Source organism: Poromitra crassiceps (genome assembly GCF_964638095.1).
Source record: "Poromitra crassiceps genome assembly, chromosome: 17".
NCBI lineage: Eukaryota > Metazoa > Chordata > Actinopteri > Beryciformes > Melamphaidae > Poromitra > Poromitra crassiceps.
Window position 1 is genome coordinate 31,445,678 of NC_139635.1, and position 19,579 is coordinate 31,465,256.

General features: G+C 44.2%; 1 protein-coding gene across 1 annotated transcript in view; it reads left to right on the plus strand.

Moving 5' to 3' along the window:
• Positions 1–3,000: 3,000 nt before the first annotated feature.
• The window catches only part of LOC310792342 (GREB1-like protein), a gene marked incomplete at both ends in the record, with an annotated part of 32,785 nt that continues 16,206 nt past the window's right edge, over positions 3,001–19,579 (plus strand). Inside the window, 14 exons of the mRNA XM_083654064.1 lie at positions 3,001–3,160; positions 4,629–4,802; positions 5,984–6,160; positions 6,440–6,616; positions 6,779–6,901; positions 10,455–10,577; positions 13,200–13,331; positions 13,505–13,630; positions 14,573–14,710; positions 15,762–15,947; positions 16,209–16,508; positions 17,755–17,883; positions 18,413–18,547; positions 19,216–19,413. Of these exons, the coding sequence (XP_083510190.1) occupies positions 3,001–3,160; positions 4,629–4,802; positions 5,984–6,160; positions 6,440–6,616; positions 6,779–6,901; positions 10,455–10,577; positions 13,200–13,331; positions 13,505–13,630; positions 14,573–14,710; positions 15,762–15,947; positions 16,209–16,508; positions 17,755–17,883; positions 18,413–18,547; positions 19,216–19,413 (2,278 nt within the window). The remainder of the gene's footprint in view (positions 3,161–4,628; positions 4,803–5,983; positions 6,161–6,439; positions 6,617–6,778; positions 6,902–10,454; positions 10,578–13,199; positions 13,332–13,504; positions 13,631–14,572; positions 14,711–15,761; positions 15,948–16,208; positions 16,509–17,754; positions 17,884–18,412; positions 18,548–19,215; positions 19,414–19,579) is intronic.

The following is a 19,579-nucleotide window of genomic DNA, read 5'->3' on the forward strand; positions in this document are numbered from 1 at the left end:
ACACACCAGACGCCTATCCTACGGCGACGTTTCATTTCAGCGTCCTTGTAACAGGCGAGACCGATCCCACCGGCCGCAGCGCGTCGCCTCGCTGAAGCGGACGCGGCGCGCGTGCCGCAGCGATGCTTTCGGCGTCTGGTCCTATTTTTCAAGCGTGCAGTGCGAGCAGCCAGGCGTGAAGTCAACGCAAGTTGTGAGCGGGGGCAGGGCAGCGCGGGGCGGGGGCGAAACAGACCGGGGCGTGGAGCAAAACAGACCGCTTCTGGTGTGAATGGCAAGGGCTCCTGCTCGACGCTGCTCGATGCTGCCGTGACGCGCTGCTTCTGAGATGCTTTTGGTGTGAACTAAGCATAACCCAACCAAACCCTAACCCTGAAACATGCCCCCCCCCCTCCCCATTTTTAGCCTTTTTATCATTCAAATGAACAATAATTTATGTGTGAAATATCAAATTTGTTTGGTTATTGTGCTTATTTAAGTGCTGGAGTTATGTGCCTGGCCTCCTCCAAGGTGCATACTTGAGATTGTGAATGCGTAAATGAAGACGTGTCTTCCTGCACATGATGACACGTTGATACGGACTCTAACATTACAGAAAGCAAAGCAAAGGAAATGAGGACATTGATTAGCTGCTTGTTGGTATCTGAACAACTGGAATATATTTAAAGCAGTTTGACGGCTCTCCGCAATGAAGCGATGAAGATATTTCCTCTCCTCTCTTTATGAGCTGGAGTTTTTAAGGAATCACCAACAGGGGATGGTACTGGCCTAACCCTAACGGTACCCTATGGGACACTGAGGCTCCCAAGAAATCATGTGAATGTGCTGAGCTCAGACACTCAGCGCATCCAGCATTTCCACATGGATAGTCTCATGCACTGAGCTAAGCCACCTTTTAAACAACGCCGCGGCCGGAGCACAGGCTATATCCCTTCTGTGCTACGCCAGGTGACGCGCCCGCTCCCTCTAGCCAACAGGCATCTTGCCAATGTAATATAAAAGTGACCATCAGCTTGCCAAGCCCAAATAAACAAGTTTATCGGAATAGGAAAAGATAAGATGAACATTCATTTGCAGTGTTTGTGCAAAGTTATAGTGCAATGGCCACAGCTATTGGAGAGTGGCTTTTGGGTTAGTTGAGTAAAAAGCAGTTGCTGCTATATATTATGTATTTAAAAAAAATCACTTTACTTTTTGACCTTCTTTTAAGAAAAAACAAAAAACAAAACGCCGAATAGCCTAAATTTGAAATCAAATTATTTCAGATTTTGTGAAGTATAATTTGTGTTTTTATCCATTTAAAGTCCAAAGAATATGTTTCTGAAGTCAATGCTTCATCAGAAAAACATGAAAAGATGAATAGTCTGATTAGAACTGATTTTTGAACAAAGGACAAAGAAGGCAAGTTTTTGAATAAGCCCCGTGTGAGTGATGGCACAACCAGAATCTGCCCAAACAAAATGCAGACATAAATAGCTTTATTTTTTATTTTATTTCACCTTTATTTAACCAGGTAAGTCATTAAGAACAAATTCTTATTTACAATGGCCACCTGAAATAGCTGAGTCAGAACAGTAACACCTCTAACGTGCATAATATATCACCCCTTGGAGGACGTGCTTCAGGGGCAGTAAGGCCGGTGTGAAGTTGGTTAATCCATTACTAAAGGTCGGAGAACATTTATGAGAGATCTTTAGGTCACTCGTATCTCACCATAGTCCAAACACAACAGCTTGAACACGTTAGCTTGTCATCTAAGTGCTCCCCCACAGCTGCAAAGGCTCTCGGAGAGAGTCGCAAACAGCTGAAGCCTTCAACCTGGGCCTCCACTTGGCTGCTGTTGTGTACATGGAGCACAACACAGAGTCAACAGCAGGCACAAGTAGCTCAAGGACAAACACAGGAGGCATTCCAGGCCAAGAGCATGTCAGGAACGAAGCCAAAGAAGCCCCTTTTTTCCTGCTTCTTCTTCTTGGCTTTCCAGCTTCCCATCCCACACAGTCCAACACTCTGGATTACTGCTTGGTATGTAAAACACAGATTGTGAAATGCTTTGAGAAGAACATTGAAAAATGGTTCATGGAGTTCACTTCATGATGGGCTGCATCACGCCATGGCATAGTGTTCTCCTTTCTTTCTTTCTTTCTTTCTTTCTTTCTTTCTTTCTTTCTTTCTTTCTTTCTTTCTTTCTTTGCTTCTCTCTCTGCCCCCCTCTGTCTCTCTCAGTCCTTCTCTCCTGGTCATTGTGGTGACCAGGCCACATGCGTAGTGCTGTGTCCAGCTGCCACCTGCCAGCAGAGAGCCAGGCAGGCAGCCCACACAGCAGATGTCCTGAGTGGACAGTGGGGGGGGGGGGTATGACGGGGCATGGGGGGGCAGATGTCCTGAGTGGACAGTGGGGCTGGGGGGGGGGGGGGGGGGGGGGGTATGACGGGGCACGGGGGCAGGGCAGGCACGGTGACACACACAAGAAGAAAGAGGCGAAACATAGGGAAGGCCATTGACCTTGGCCACTATGTTTGGGTTTGTGTGTGTGTGTGTGTGTGTGTGTGTGCCATGTAAGAAAGCCTGCATCTGTAAAGGCCTTGATATACTTCCGCGGCGCAGCCTGCGTGCAACTCCTTGAAAATGTGACTCGACGAGTATAATATACTCTAGTCTTCTATTCATTGAAATCCTAGTGAAATCACACAATTTACTCATTTTGCTGGGGACCCCCCTGCGACCCCTCGTCAAGCTGACGTTCGAGTGTATAGGACCAGCTCCAAGGCAAGGCTCCAAGTTGAGGTGGACGCGGAAGTATATTTCAGCCTTTAGTCCTTTTGCTGACTTGTACAGCTTTAGTCCTTTGCTGACTTGTACAGCTTTAGTCCTTTGCTGACTTGTACAGCTTGCCGTTCTTGTATCAGCTACTAATCAATGTAACGGGATGAGCAGTTACCACGAGTGTCTGTCTGCCTGTGTTCATTCATGCCACCCTTTTTTCCCTGATTTCAGATCATGGGGAATTCATACGCCGGGCAGCTGAAGTCTGCTCGATTCGAAGAGGCTCTCCATAACTCTATTGAGGCGTCGCTGCGCTCGAGCAGCGGCGACCCACAGCCCATCTTCACTCAGCTCTATCTCGAGCCGCCCGAGCAGTATCCTGCTAACGTGGAAGGTAAGAGACATCTGACTGCAAAGACTCAACAGGCAAAGTCCACGCAGGAAAGATCTCTGTTATAGGATTAAAGAACACGAGAGAGACCGGGGAATACGAATAATTTTAATTTTTCACGTTACACAGTTATTACTTCGCCCATTAAATACTATATATATATAAATAATTCATTAAATACATATTAGGTGCAATACTGTGGGGTGCAGTGGGCGGAGTGCGGTAGTGCCTGGGGATTCCCACAGAGTGGGAGCTGAGCTTCTCCGTGCAGAGAAATACTATTTTTAAACGAGTAATTGACTGTCAGAATATCGGCTGTAGTATAATTAAAAGTGCTTCATTATTGCTCTAAAATAGCAAGACTACACTTTTACAGCGCAATCACTTTTAGGTCAGAGGTTTATGACTGCTTAAAAGGACTAACATTTTTGTGAAGAGCTCTGCTACAAAACATAATGACGATAATAATAAGAATCATTGGTACTTAATCTATTCCCTTTAGCAATCGAATGAAAACAAACATACTCGTTAAAGTAGAAAAAAAAAAAACAATAAGCCACCACAAGATAAAAGATAAGATGGAGGATAAAAGCAATATAATAATAAACAAGCACAAATTTGCAATAGCTGTGACCAGGATATATGTGACATCATCCACTGCATTGTGATGTCATCCACTCCACACACACACACACACACACACACACACACACACACACACACACACACACCTTCACACACACACATGCTCTACCAACACGAGAGTCGCAGGTTCGAGCCCCCGTGTTATCTCCGGCTTTGTCGGGTATTCATACAGACACAATTGGACGTGTCTGTGGGTGGGAAGCCGGATTAAGGGTATGTGTCCTGGTCGCTGCAATAGTGCCTCCTCTGGTCGGTCGGGGCACCTGTTCATGGGAGAGGGGAACTGGTGGAATTGCGTGATCCTCCCACATGCTACGTCCTGCCAGTGAAACGCCTCACTGTGAAAAGAATGTATCGGAGGAAGCATGTGCTAGTCTACAACTATCAAAATTCAACTACAGTAAGTCATGTAGAGCAGTGGTCCCCAACCACCAGGCCGCGGACCGGTACCGGGCCGCAACGCATTTGGTACCGGGCCGCGAGCCGGTCCCAATTTTTTTTTTTTTTTTTAATAAACAGGCTATAATATTATAGGCTGTGCGTGGTAGTTGAAACATAGTTTCAAGTTGACGTTTATTTATATTTGTAATTAAAACAAAAACATAAATACTGTATAGGCTACATACGGTACAACACAAAAGGCTGTTATTTACCCTTTGTCGCCACCTGGTGAGTAAATATATATGTAACTAAAACCATTAAAATTGACAACCGGTCCGTGACTTTTTTTTCCATGTATCTACCGGTTCTTGGCACAAAAAAAGGTTGGGAACCCCTGATGTAGAGTATGTAAAAATGCTGTGATCTGGTACTGTATGTCCGTCAGACATGAAGTCGAAGGCGGAGCTGTCTCTGCAGGGCGCGGAGCCCGCGGGCCACGAGCTGCTGAACGGACACAACGAGCCCGAGGAGCCTGAGGAGGAGGAGGACTCTGACACCAGCAGCCCCCCCCTGCCCTACCTGCAGGCTCCCGCCCCCGACGGCTGCTGCACACTGGACGGTACGCCCGCCCACCCGGCCGCCACACCCTCCCAGGCCTGGCCTGCATACTGTGCAGTACTAATGTCACTTTACCCTGTGCGTTTGTACTTTTTAGTAGAGTCGGTCAACTTAGATGAGAACATGGACACCAAAATCATCGGATAAATACATGGTTGCTCACCTGAAATAGTTCCCCAAATAAGCCTTCGCAAAATACATCAGCTATATAGAGAGTACTCAGTACTTTAATGATGATGTATTTTAGTAGGCCAACCCAGAAGTTAGCATCGCGCTGGTTCCCTCGTCTGGAAGTCGATGGGAATTTTGTATGGGGATTTTGGTTAGATGCCTGAAATCTGTCTCTGTGGTTAACAAAACTTTATGAAACTGTGAACTTTGTGTTCAGCGATTTTTAAAAATCGCCATTTTCAGAAAACGCTTAAGAAGTTTGAGTTCCTATTTTCTCACCTTTGAGATAACGCTAGTTGCCTACTGTCAACTATAGACTGTAAAAAAGATGGACGTAATGAATGAGTGTGACCGACGTCACCCATTGATTTGTGGACTCCCATTTTGAAGCCTCGGGTTTGGCATTTTGGCCGCAGCCATCTTGTTTTTTTGGAGCCAGAAGTGACATATTTGTAGCCATATTAGGACGAGAGGGGGTTTCCCAGAGCCGCAGCACCACCTGCTATTGGTCCGTGATCGGCGAGCTGGACAGGCGACCTGTCAATCACGCCCCAAACAGTGTTTTCTATCGTTTCTTTGACTCTAAATGGGTGAGTTATATAAAAACCCACCCCCGTACAGTTGTCATGAAAGGTGAAATTAGCTATAGAGACCAAAACCGTTTATTGAACCAGGCTGTAAACATGTTTATTTTTGCTGTGAACTCGTGAATGGAGAGTGACTCCCTTTTGGAGCCAGCCTCAAGTGGCCATTCGAGGAAGTGCAGTTTTTAGTACTTCTGCATTGGCCTCAATACGACCAAACCCCGCTGTCAACACAATGCATGCTAAAGCCTTAGGATGGAGCACCTAGCAAACAATCTACCGGGGACACATGGGATGATTTTAGTGTCTGTACTCTCATCACTGTCCAGGTAAGCTGACCACCAGCCAATCTCCCCAAATCTTGGTCTATTCCTTCAACTACCGTGACTGCTTCCTCCTCTCACTGAAACTCTCTCTCCCTCCTCAGGTTTCTGTCAGGCCGGCAAGGACCTTCGCCTGGTCTCCATAGCAACGGAGTCCATCGAAGTCCCAGCGGGCTTCGAGCTGGTCGGCGCCAAGTCCCCCAGCGTCCCCGAGCACATCCTGGCGTGTGCCGTGGACCGGCGCTTTCTGCCTGATGAGAATGGGAAAAATGCACTTTTAGGTCAGTCTGTACCCATGGTCCCAGATGAAAGCGGAGGGAGACGGATAGCTATCATCATTGCTTTAAGATCCCTGTGAAATTAATATCTGCTATTCTTACGTTAGCAATGGCATTCTTCAGGATGTAACATCCTGAAGAGATTGGATATTCGTTTGATGCTGTAGTATCTTATTACCCTTCTTTGTTGAGCGCTTCAGCCTGTTTTCATTGGCCTGTTATCATCCTGATTGTAAAAAAAATAAAAATCTGATTGGTTTTTTTTAATTGCGTCACTCCCAGGGTTTTCTGGAAACTGCGTGGGCTGCGGGGAGAAGGGCTTCCGATACTTCACAGAGTTTTCAAACCACATCAACCTGAAGCTGTCCACCCAGCCCAAGAAGCAGAAGCACTTAAAACACTACCTGGTGAAGAATTCACACGGTGCTCTGTGCAAAGGACCCCTCATCTGCTGGAAAGGTCAGACCACTTTTTCGATTTTGTCTGAAGATCTTGTGCTGTTGCATACACCGCGTCACATCAACCCAACTCAAACTGTGTGTCCTGTGCAGATGTGAAATTTCAGTAATTAGTCAATTCACTATCGTTATGTTTTTTTAACTCCTCCTTGTCGATCCCCAGACTGTAAAACCCGTCAGTTCTCCAGCAGTGCCTCGACCTCCAAGCCCAGCTCGTCCTCCTCTCTCAGCAGCAAGGAGAACGGAGGCACCAACGGACACAGCTCCTCTCCCTTCTCCCTCTCAGGTGAGACTCACATCACTCACCTGCCAGTACAACACTATTATCTGCACTTTCTGCACAAGAATGACATGAATGAACTTTTCTGCTGGATGAGTATACTAAAAACTAGAGTCGTTTGGCTGGTGCACCCAATGACCGTAAAACTCGAATAAAACGAGGCTCTCAATTATTGCCTGGATCTCTAGCAATAACTGACGAGTGCTGTCTGTACGCGTAAATAACGCGGCCCGAATAAAACGCCAGGGAAACAAATATGGCAGAATTACAGGAAAATGAGCCTAAAATAAACTCAAATAAAAAGTATTAAAATACAGTATCACCAAAAAGAGACGTTGCATTTAATGGAATATGCTGATAGTATAGCTATATAGCAGTTGTAAGTCAATACATGACAAATGACTTTTTTATTCACTTTTGTGGCATTCGGTTTTGATGCAAAGATGCTTTGTTTGCAAAACCTATGACCAGTATATTCTATATATGTTACCAATAATAAAGATATTAATTGTTATTATTAGTAGTAGTAGTAGTTGTAGTAGTAGTAGTAGTAGTAGTAGTAGTATCTGATGTCAGTTGCCACTACCACCAGTAATATTTATAGGTTATTAATCTGAAAAGGCAATTGTATAAATTTGAGCAGCACAATTCTTTACAGAATACTGCTAAATTGTTTCATTTTAGCCTCTGTGGCCCTGCCAAAATAACTCACGGCCTGTCTAAGGCCATGTCCACACGGAGACGGAAGCTATCTTTTTTTTTTTCGTTTCAGAAAAGTTTTCCATAAACATGGAAACGTTTCAAGAAATGTGTGTATCCACATGAAACCACTGAAACCGCTGTAGAATAACAGAGAAAGACAATCTCGTCAATAATGGCATACAACCTCTAGGGGCGCACAGTCTATAATGTGTATCTCACTGTAGCAGCAGCTTAAACCCTTGGCTTTGCGGGGAGGTTTGCCATGTCATGAATAAAATGATGAAACCTACAGTATACAGGCAAATGCAGAGCTGTTCAGCAGGGCTGATGGTCTCCCTGTAGCCTACAATATAGAACGTTAACTATCGGTGACGTTCCTGATATCATCCACTTCCATGATCTTTAGACATGTTGCAAACACATCCCAGCGTATTGGCCGCTCCTGCACATCACAGCACAGGCTAAATGATGCAACATAAATATACATTATATAAACTCATGGCATAAATGTGTTTTTATTGGAAAAAGTCGCGTCAAGTAAGCTAAAGTCTTGTTGGAGTGGACACGAGCGGATATCACAGACATCACAGTGCAACCTGTGTGTTCCTCAAACCTCTCACTTCCCTATTCACGTTGTATTTACGAGGGCTATATATAGGGCAAGAGAGTATGTTGGTTACATTCAGGGTTTACATTTCATTTCATTTCATTTTGTCCAATATTAAAATATTCCAGAATTGCATGTTGTATTAAAAATAAATATAATTTCTATCTAACATGTTAAGTCTGATTTTGTTTGTGTTATTGTAAAAATGTAGCCGCCGCTAAGCCTTCTGGGAAATATCCGATGAAGGGAGGGGAGGGGTGGATGGGAAGAGTCAGCTGTGTGGAGCCCTGAGGATGTTGTAGGCTACACGCTGTTCTCCGTGTCCACTTGTTGCTGACGGTGGTAATAGAGGAGCATTATATTTTGCTGCAAGATTCCCACTGCTGTAGCACGAACGTTACTGCCATGATTATTGTTGCTGGTGGAGAGAGGTGGGGCTATGGCGTCATCGTTTCAGGAAAGATGCGTATGGGTTGTAAACACGGAAATGCAAGGGTGGCGTCTTCAGATTTAATCACTCTGGGACCCGTTTTGAAAAATGAGCGTATACTCCCAGAACGTATAGTCCCAGAACGCGGTTCCATCTGGACGAAACGTCTATATGACAAAAAACTTTAGCGGATACACCTAAACTCGTCTCCGTGTGGACATGGCCTAATAATGATAAAAGCCTCTGTTTTGTTGAGGTAAAAAACGCCCCTGGCTGTATCATATGATTTCACCCCCCACTTAAATCTTTATTGACAACAAATAAAATGACACATCTACACACAGAAAAACAAGAGGAAAAAAGTGCTTGTGATATGTCTTTCATTACACATTACAACTCCTTTCCAGTGTCGTCTTTTTGAGTCTTGTACAAGGTCCATTTTCCCCATTTACTCTCCAGTTGTTCTTCCTGTAGTCTCCGGATGTGTCAGTCCTTTCCATTAAAAAAAGTTCTTCCACAATTGTTAGCCTTTGGCATTTTGTCAGTGCTATTTCCCTTCCCCATCTCCTAGTGATCGCTTTTTTGGTTGCTACTAGCAGTATTCCTGAAACAGTTTCATCAGAAAAATTACAGAGATAAAGTACCAAACAACTCTCAGGGATCTTATATCCTAGTATTTGCTGAAGCTCATCAGATATCATTTTCTAAAACTTACTTATTTTCTGACATTTCCCCCCAAAAAATATGAGAATACTTTTCACTCTGTGTAATAATAAAAAACGATGTGATTTTTCCATGAGAACTCCCTCCAGGTCCGTGAATCTGAAATTTCAACATTAAGCTCTTTCTCCCATTTCACCTTTATATACGGTAATCAGTTGAGTGCTTATCATTAGTGCCCAATCCTTGATATAAATGAAATCACTCTTATGTTACTCTCCTTATATGCTTTAGTTATGATTTGGATGACACCATTCACTTCCTTGGAAGGGTCTGCTTTGATTTTTTTTTTATATAATATTCCCTTAGTTGAAAGTATCTGTAGAGGTCATGTTGCCTTAGATCAGATTTTTCTCTCATATTTTCAAAACACTCCAGCTCCCCTCCCTTCTCCAAGCGAACATCATATGAATATTAAACAGATTCTGCTCCTCTTCAAGCAGATCTTGTTCCTCACTGACCTCGCACACAACGAGACGGCCAGTTCTCTCTCTCTCTCTGATTGAAAAAGCACTCTGGGGCTTAGGCTATTGATTTGTTCTGGACCTGGAAGCTCTCAGAGCCTGTCACCAGTGATCTCACATGTTAATGTGTTAGGCAGTTGAGCTGCAGGTCTCATTGTTGCCATACATCTTGCTTGCACTCTCCTGACCACGACCTTGAGGTGCAGTACTTCCTGCTCCCAGAAGACGGTGCTCACGTAGGAGGCAGAGGGACTGTTCACCACAATATCCCCCTCTCCTCTTCTACGCCAAATTACTTTGTTTGTCTAGCACTCCGTCGAGGAAAAGGAGAGTTTATTATCTATTTGCTGTTGTGTAATTGACCTGGGATACAAAAACAGATGGTTTGTTAGCATTAGCGATTTGTTTGATAGCGACGTGAGGGCTGCAGTGACCGGACAGGGGGACGGTGGGCGTTTGCTAAGTCACACGGTTCTTCAGGTTGTAGTTTGAGTTTCTCGTCCCACAGATTCATAGCCACAGTTGTTAGTGGACAGGTGGACTTCACACATGAGACACGCATGAGAGGGATAGAATGTATGAGCGATTGTTTGTGATTGGATAGTACTAATGTCCATCTCTTGTGTCTCCCTCCAGATTCTCCTCCCACCAGAACAACTCAAGCCTCCTCTGTGTTTTTTGGAGGCCAGGAGCTGGGCAGGGACTGCAGTTTCCTTAAACCTCTGGCCTCCACACCAGGGACCAAGAGTCTACCAATAGGTGAAGCTCTTTTTTTTCAATACAGCCTAATAGCTTGACACTGGTTTATCAGTTGGCTAATTTGTCTTTACATTTTCATTTCAGACTATTATTTCGGTGCTATGCTAATAGTCAACTCTCTGGTACTTTACTGCCAGTGTGGGTATATTATTAATCTTCCCAGGTAGATAGAATAGAAATGAAAATCGCATGTGATTTCTTATGACCACATGCGAGTGACTAGACCTATCATTGGTTGCATCTAGGCTTTGACTCAGTAAGGATTTAGACTGCCTTCATGTCAGTGACACTTACATGGCCTTGTCTGCTTGCTGAAAATTGTTGCTTAGCGACAAGATTGTTTACATGGGTTCGTATAAGGCAGATGTTGCTGTGGCTGGCCATGGAGCCAAAATTAACCTCTGTTGTCTGCTTGTATGTGAGCGTCTTTGCACACTCATGAGGAGCACATATATATACACAAACACACATATGCATTAGGGCTGCAAGTAAGAGTTATTTTCATTGTCGATTCATCTGTCGATTATTTTCTTGATTAATCGATTAGTTGTTTGGTCTATAAAATGTCAAGAAAATGGTGAAAAATGTTGATCAGTTTTTCCCAAAGCCCAAGATGACATCCTCAAATGTCTTGTTTTCTCCATAACCCAAAGATCTTCAGTTTACTGTCATAGAGGAGTAAAGAAACCAGGAAATATTTACATTTAAGAAGCTGGAATCAGAGCATTTTTTACTATTTCTTTCTTAAAAAAAGAGTACCGTAATAATAATAAAAAAAATATTGTTGGCAATTAATTTAGTAGTTGACAACTAATCGATTAATAATCGCAATAATAATAATAATAATTGTTGCAGCTCTAATACACAAACACATGTGCATGTGTTTGTGCCATCGGATCGGATTAGACGACCCCTCAGTCAGATGGTTTACTAACTATCTGACTGGAAGGAAACAGTCTGTAATGGCGGAAAATATCAAATCCATTTCATTGGACGTCGGGAAGGGCGTGCCCCAAGGTTCCATTTCCGGGCCTATCCTGTTCACTCTTTATATAAATAACATTTTTCTTCCTTCTGATCTCTGCAATGTCCATTATTACGCGGACGACACAATCTTATATTGTTTTGGACCCACCCCGGCACAGGCCGTCTTATCTTTGCAGGCCGCTTTTGATTCGTTGCAACGGTCCCTGTTCGATCTTAAATTAGTTTTGAACTCCACTAAGACAAAGTGGATGTTGTTCTCAAGATCTTTAAACAGAAATGATAATTTGTGTATCCGTACGCTTCAAGGCGACCAAATTCAATTAGTCCATTCTTATAAGTATCTTGGTATTTGGTTGGACACCAAACTTTCTTTTCATGTACATGTAGAACATCTCACAAAGAATTTGAGGAGAAAAATCGGCTTTTTGTATAGAAACAAGTCTTGTTTTTCACTATTGGCCAGAAAAACTGTTGTCCAATCTTTGATAATGTCAGTTTTTGATTATGGTGATGTGATTTACATGTATGCCTCTCCATCCGTCTTAAAGCCTCTTGATGCTGTATATCATAGCGCTCTGCGTTTTGTTACAGGTGATGCTTTCAGTACACATCATTGTATTCTGTACGAAAATGTGGGTTGGTCCTCCCTGTCGGAGCGTAGAGATCAGCACTGTCTGATATTTATTTATAAAGCATTAATTGGGAAACTTCCACCTTACTTATCCGCACTCCTTTCTTGTAACAGTGGAGGTTATCAAACACGATCGCGGTCCTATATCAGACTGTCTGTCCCACGGGTGCGAACCGAACAAGGAAAGACCGCTTTTTCTTGGTTCGCCCCCAACAGATGGAATGTGCTCCAGGAAAACTTAAAAATGGATAATTTGATCCCGCTTGCTTCTTTTAAAGCACTTTTAGAAAGCATTCCTCGCAAGGTGTGTTCATGTTTTATTTGAAATTATTTAATTATGCTCTTGATGCTTGTTATTGTCTGCTGTGTTAACCTGTAATTTTGTAACTGCTGTATATGTTCTTTGTACACCAGGGCTCCCTTGTAAATGAGAGCTTGCTCTCAAGGGACTCTCCCTGTATAAATAAAGGTAAAATAAAAAAAATAAAAAATAAAATGTGTGCACACTTGCTATACACTGATCAATACTGAAGGAAGGAATTCTGTAATGACTTTTTAAGGCCTTGCTATCCATTAGCTCCTTTACAAGGTTGTGATATTGACACGCAAGGGCTACACATAATAATCAATGTTTTAGTGTAATGCATACACAGTGAATAATATGAGATTGGAAAACGCCAAATCGGCTTATTGACAATAGCCATTCGACTATAGGAAATCAATAACTTAGTGTTAGTACTGACTCATTTTTATTTATTGCTCAGTCTCTGTAGACAAACATCCTAATACCTTTCATATTTTTCACGTGTCTGTGTCGGCCTGTGCATGTTTTCTTTTTCCCAGCTCACAAATTTGGACAGATCGCTGTGCAAATCTGCAATTTGTTTTCAATCATATACTCTTAAGCATTTTTTGGGTATTTGTGCTAATGCGTGCATACCTGTGCATTTGTCCTTGTGTGTGTGTGTGTGTGTGTGTGTGTGTGTGTGTGTGTGTGTGTCCAGTGCCCACAGCTCTCCGGGTGAGTGTGCCAGTGAATGGCCTGGGTGTTGATGGGCGTCCTCCCTTACTGAGCCCCTCCCAGGTGTCCTTAGGGCCCCCGGGCTTTCGCAGCGCTGACTTAGGAGACAGCCCAGGTCAGTCCTGCTCTATTGTTATGTTGGACCAACCTCACTGAAACTGACATCTAATAAATTATTAGATGTCATGCATGTTCTTTTCAGTTTATTAGTATTTACAGTATATGCAGTATCAAACATTTTTGCTCTTTCTTCTGTTTCAACCGTGTTTTATCTGTCATCTGTTTTAGCCTCTTCTGCCATGAACTCCGGCCCTCCGAAGAAGCGCCATCGGAGTTGGCACCCCAACACGACGGTGTCTGTCCCACCCACAGCCGTCCCTGTTCCAGCCATCCGGCCAATAGCCTGTCCTCCGGGTCAGTTCCTGAACGCAGCCACAATGCACTCTGCATGAGCAAAGAACTTACATTGCTAAGAACTGAAGGCTAATAGGTTGTTCCACTGCATCGTCAGCGCACAGCAAATCTGCCATTTTGGCCTGAAGGAGGCCGCCATTTTTGGCCTGAAGGAGACTACCCTAATGACACCAGTAAAACGTCCCGCCTACAAAGTGCCGTACAAAAGTACCTCTACCAACCTCTACCAACCTCTACCTCTGTGTTCTTTCCGGTCATGGTGTGTCTCTCTGTCATGCTTCTGTGCTGTGTCCCATTAGTGCAAGGAGGCCTTTTAAGACCAAAATGGTGGCAGCGCTGTTGAGAATTGACCCTCTTATGTCATGTGCCTGCTTTTTGCTCAATTTGCTGTGTATGTACATACTGCGTGTGTGTGTGTGTGTGTGTGTGTGTGTGTGTGTGTGTGTGTGTGTGTGTGTGTGTGTGCGCGTGCGTGTGCGTGCGCGTGTGTGTGTGTATGCGCGTTTCTGTGTCCTTGGGGGCCTAGGCTGTGTTGTTGACGACACTCAGTGCTCTAAGCCTCCCTCCCCCTCGTTTTGGGTTGAGGACGCCACATCCGACAGACATCCTCTGTTGTTAGGGGTGACTCAGCCAGCATCTCCATGGAGATAAGGCCAGAGAGTTTTTCCTGCAGAAATTAGGAAAAAATGCATCATTGAAGAAGATGGTTATATAGCCCTCTCACGTCATCCTGTTTTTTCTTCTTCTGATGGCTTTGTGAGCAGCATCTCTATCGCCACGCTACAGCAGCCGCAAACACAAACCACAGTGTTTTCTGTCGAACGTCAAAATGCTACAACCTTAAAACCACACTATTCATTTTGACTTGGGCAAAGCTTCTGTGTGACCGCAGACTAATCCTAGGATTGACGAAGCATTCCTTTCCCCCCCCCCCCCCCTCAGCCTCTGTGCTAGCCATGTCCACTCCTCAGCCACCGGTAGCGGCGGTCGTTCAGCCGCAGCCCATCACCGCTGGGGAGACGGTCGTCGTCCCCGACAACCTGCTCAACACTTCAGGAGTTCGCCCTGTCATCCTCATCGGTACCATCTCCTTTCAGCTTCTTTTGCCTGCTGACTGATAGGGTCAAATGAGCAACAATCAATCCATGACAGAGCCCTTGTGTAGAGACCTAGGCACAGCTTACAGTCAGTGGTAAATAAAAATGTAGGTAAACTATGACCCCCAGTGGAGAAACAAGTACTAATACAAGCAATACAGTCCATGATACAAGCACATTCATTTCTATTTCAGCATTATTATAATTTTTTTTCTATAGAAGTACCTATTATCATACAACTCGCATCTGTTTGATAGCATTTACTAAGGGGTGAGCTGGGCTGTGTTAGAGCGGCCAGAGATTAAAATAAACCATTCATTCATCCATTCATTCATTCATTCATTCATACTAATATGTATATTGTGAACAGTGTTGGGGGTAACTCATTACAAAAGTAACATATTACATGTAATATATTACTTTTAGCAGTAACTCAGTCAGTAACTTATTACTAATAGGATTTCAGTAATATTATACCAGTTACTTTGTCAAGTAACTCAAGTTACAAATTGAGTTACATTTTATTAAATCAAAGCACATATTTAAAAAGATACAATCATTTCCTAATCAAACTGTGTGGTTTTATGCAAATAACCACTATAGATGACAATAACAAAGGAAAATAATAACATTTAGAATTTTGGATTGTTTACACTGACTTGAAGGCGGTTGAAATTATTTTTTGGGATGGTTCCGGGGCGGCGATGTCATTCTGCTGCTGCTGTTGTTTTGGTAAAAGTAATGCAAAAGTAGTGTAATAAGTAACAAGTTACTCTACACAGAAAGTAATATTGTAAAGTAACTTATTACTTTCAAATGAAAGTAACTAGTAATATAGTATATTACATTTTGAAAGTAACTTGCCCAACACTGATTGTGAATTACCTCATAAGTATCAGTCAGCCCAAAAACACTGGGTAAACTCTTATTCTGCAAACTGAGAGAGAAAAGAAACATGTTATAAATATATTGTACTGTATAACGGAAGTTAATTGTGTATGCCAGTTGTGTCTTATGGTGACTTTTCTTCGCAGGGCATGGCACTTTACCCTATTTCTACGGGAATGTTGGGGACATAGTGGTGAGCCCCCTCCTGGTCAGCTGCTATAAGAGCAGCCAGCTGACCGAGACAATCCTGGAGAGCTTGGGCCTCAATACCAGCCAGCTGCTCAGCGTGGAGACAATGATTCTGCTCACCTTACAGTATCTAGCACGCTTAGGTAAAGTGCCAACACAACACACCTTACAGTATCTAGCACGCTGGCCTCATATTGTGAGGCGAGCATATCGCCCCATCCCTACTTGGCATAATATTCACAGTTGCACATGTGAGCTTCTGTATGTTGATTGAGGTGAATTCCTCTATGTCCTTCTCGGGGGAAATGGTGAAAGTCAAGGTTTGAGAGTCTTTCCTGTGCTGATCTCTGATGTTTAGGTTTGAGAGTCTTTCCTGTGCTGATCTCTGATGTTTCCTCGTGCAGGTGCAGAGCAGATTCCTCTGCGCGAGGAGTTTGAGCAGATCGTGCTGAAAGCCATGTTGTGTTGTCCCGGGGGTCCTGCCCTCTCCCCGGCCCAGCTGCCCTGGCTGGCTCGGCTGGAGGCCAGTGTCTCTGGGGGCAGCGTCCAGGTTCTGGTGACACAGAACTCTTTGGGAGAAGGCATCTCTGAGCTGCTGCGCTCGCTCGGCGAGGGACTTCAGCACCAGCAGTGCCTGCCCACCTACGTGCTCATCATCTGTGCCTCCAAAATGAGCGGCAACGAGTTCTGTGTGCTCGTACTGGGTGAGTGTTGTTGCAGCCGGGCTGTTCCATTACAATGTCGGTTATGTAAGCCTTGATGCACGACGAAGTGTCCATTATCAGATATTAATGGACGACATGCGCTGAGGACGCTTTTCTGATAATGGACACCTCGAAGTGCATTAACCCACCCATGGTCTTTCCAAAGAAAAAGAAAATACCGGTACCTGGAACAATCATTACCATCCCGTCAGTTTCTCATGCAATGGAAACGTCCTTCACTGCTGCAGTAAATAGGACGAACCTTGAATACCAGTTAACAACCAGAGGTAATGGTTGTCCGGGTAGTGTAGATTTAGATTCCCTGCCTACCAACACAAGTGTCGCAGGTTCGCACCCCCGTGTTAGCTCCGGCTCGGTCGGGGCGCCTGTTCGGGGCGGAAGGGAACTGGTGGCAATAGCGTGATCCTCCCACATGCTACGTCCTGCCGGTGAAGCTCCCTGCTGTCAGGTGAAAAGAAGCAGCTGGCAACTGCACATGTGTCAGAGGAAGCATGGTCCTAGTCTATGGCTCTCCTCAGATCGGCAGAGGGTGGAGCAGCGACTGGGGCAGCAGGGGGAGGCCAAGTTTTTGGCCAAGTACAATTAGGGACAAAATGGGGGGCGAATCAGAAAACATAATAATAAAATAAAACAACCGGAGGTAATAGAACACTTGGCTCAGAGCCAGAAAGCTAACATTAACTGCTTTCTGCAGTTATGTTAGCAACTTTCAAAGTCAATAACTTTGCGTACAGTGGACAAACAGTAAATATAATTTAGAGTATGTTTAACAACAAGACAGGCTAGCTATCCAGCTATGTCATTGTATGTGTGTGTGTGTGTGTGTGTGTGTGTGTGTGTGTGTGTGTGTGTGTGTGTGTGTGTGTGTGTGTGTGTGTGTGTGCACGCGTGTGCGCGTGTATACTAACCCTGTGTGGATGTGATATGAGTGTTTGCTATCATGTTGTATGGCCTGGCTCAGGTTAAACCCTTTGATTTCTGGGAAAATGGCTGTTTTATCCGGGTGAAATTACTTTTTCCAGGGCTAATAAATGACTTGGTATCAGTTTGGTGCATAGACTCGCCTACTCACCGATACCCGATCCAGCATTTTGGGCAGTATCGCAGCCATCAGAGATTCCAGAACAACACTAGATAGGTGTTATTATCACATCGAGGGATGTATGCTGAAGTTGTAATAATCGGATCTAACCCTATGTGATCTAACCCTATGTGCCGGACACAGGAAAGTACCAAGCGCGGGCCTTAGCAGAAGGCATGCTGACCACCAACGAGTTTCTCAAGGAGATCAGCTATGAGCTCATCACGGGGAAAGTCAGCGTCTTGGCATCTCACTTCAAAACCACCTCACTAGGTGAGTGCCGGCTCCATCAAACTGACTGGAGAGGACAACCACGGAAACGTCTTTTCAGCTTTCACGTGCCCATCTCTCTGTCCTGCTTGTTTACGCAAAGTAATCGAAGGGTTAGGGTGCTATGTTAGATGTTACATGCTATGTGTTCATGTGAGAGGAAAAAATAATTAGCTGACATTCACTGTGTTGGGTTTATGTTATGGCACTTGTTTCAAACTGTAGATATTTCATTGTGGAACAAATTGTCTGTGACGTGTATAATTGTATGTTACAACCGAATGATGAAAGGTGTAAAATGAGCACATAATGATGCAGACATGTACATGACACATTACATTTTTTTTTTTTTTTTTAAACATGGTTTCACACACCAATTTCGGGAGAGCTTTGTGTGTGTGTGTATTATAATGAACACACAGTATAAACAAGTGGATATTTGTGTATGGATGTGGTGCTATATCAGAGTGGATATTTGTGTATGGATGTATATCTGTGTGTGTCCCTGACCGTGGTGACCTGCTGTCTCCAGGCGACAACCTGGACAAGCTGCTGGTGCGGTACCAGCGCAGACGGAAGGGCCAGGTCATCCAGCCCTTCCAGGGCGATGTCACCGACCACATCCACTCCCAGGAGGCTGCCAGCATGGTGCCGCCCCCAGAGACAGGTTAGACTGCTCGCCTCTCTCTCACTGTCTGACGCGCTCGAGTCGAAATAAATACATCATAAAAATACCACCAGAAATAACTACTATACATTTTTCGTAGAATTATTTCACGTATAGAATCAGCTACTCGCTCCCGCTTATACATTGGATTAAGTTTTTTGTAATTGATAAAGTACAACAGAATTCAACTGACAAGAGAGCATTTTGAAATGTTAGCGTTTCAAAATGTTATCTGCCAACATGGTGTGACCTTTGCTGGCTTTATCTGCCACCATCCATTTTTGCAGCCATTTGGCACTTGGCAGGCGTTAATTTTGGACCTTGGCCATAGTCATCTTCTTCCACTCAGAACCATCTGTCACTCATTAGAGAAAAGCTGCAGGTTAAACTCTATTAGTTGGCAGTAGAACAGACAATCCCCTCAAAAACCCATTCAGTTGATCAGTCAATATATTCTCAGTAATCTTTTTGTTTATTGTTAGTATCGTTCCCCACGCTGAAAGCAGCTGACACACTGGAGCTGCTTGTTATGAAACACTGTGCAGCCATTCTGGTTAGAATAGGGGTAGATGAATTGCAAACAGCTCAACATGTCCTCCAGTATACTGACCGTTATATTGATGCTTCAACCAACCTTGATTTTCTCCATTGACGTCTGGCTGTGACAGAGCTGTTAAGCGAGGTCTTCCAGATCTACCCGCCCCAGCTGAACGTGGCACGGAGCTTGCTCTCTCAGGTCTGCTCCATCGCAGACTCAGGGAGCCAGAGCCTGGACCTGGGCCGCTTCTGCAAGGTGGACTTCCTTATCTTGGTCCCACCTTCTCATATTCTGGTCCACCAGACTGCACAGCGCATCCGACAATCAGGTATATTGTTGTTATATTGTAATAGAGAGGCAAAGTGAACGTCACTTCCTGCTTCAGCACTGTACCAGAGATTTTCATCCGCCATTTATTTTCCCATAGACATTTCGTAAAATGTTTGTAAAAAATAGTTTTACTTGGTCAAACCAAACGGGATTTATTTAGAATC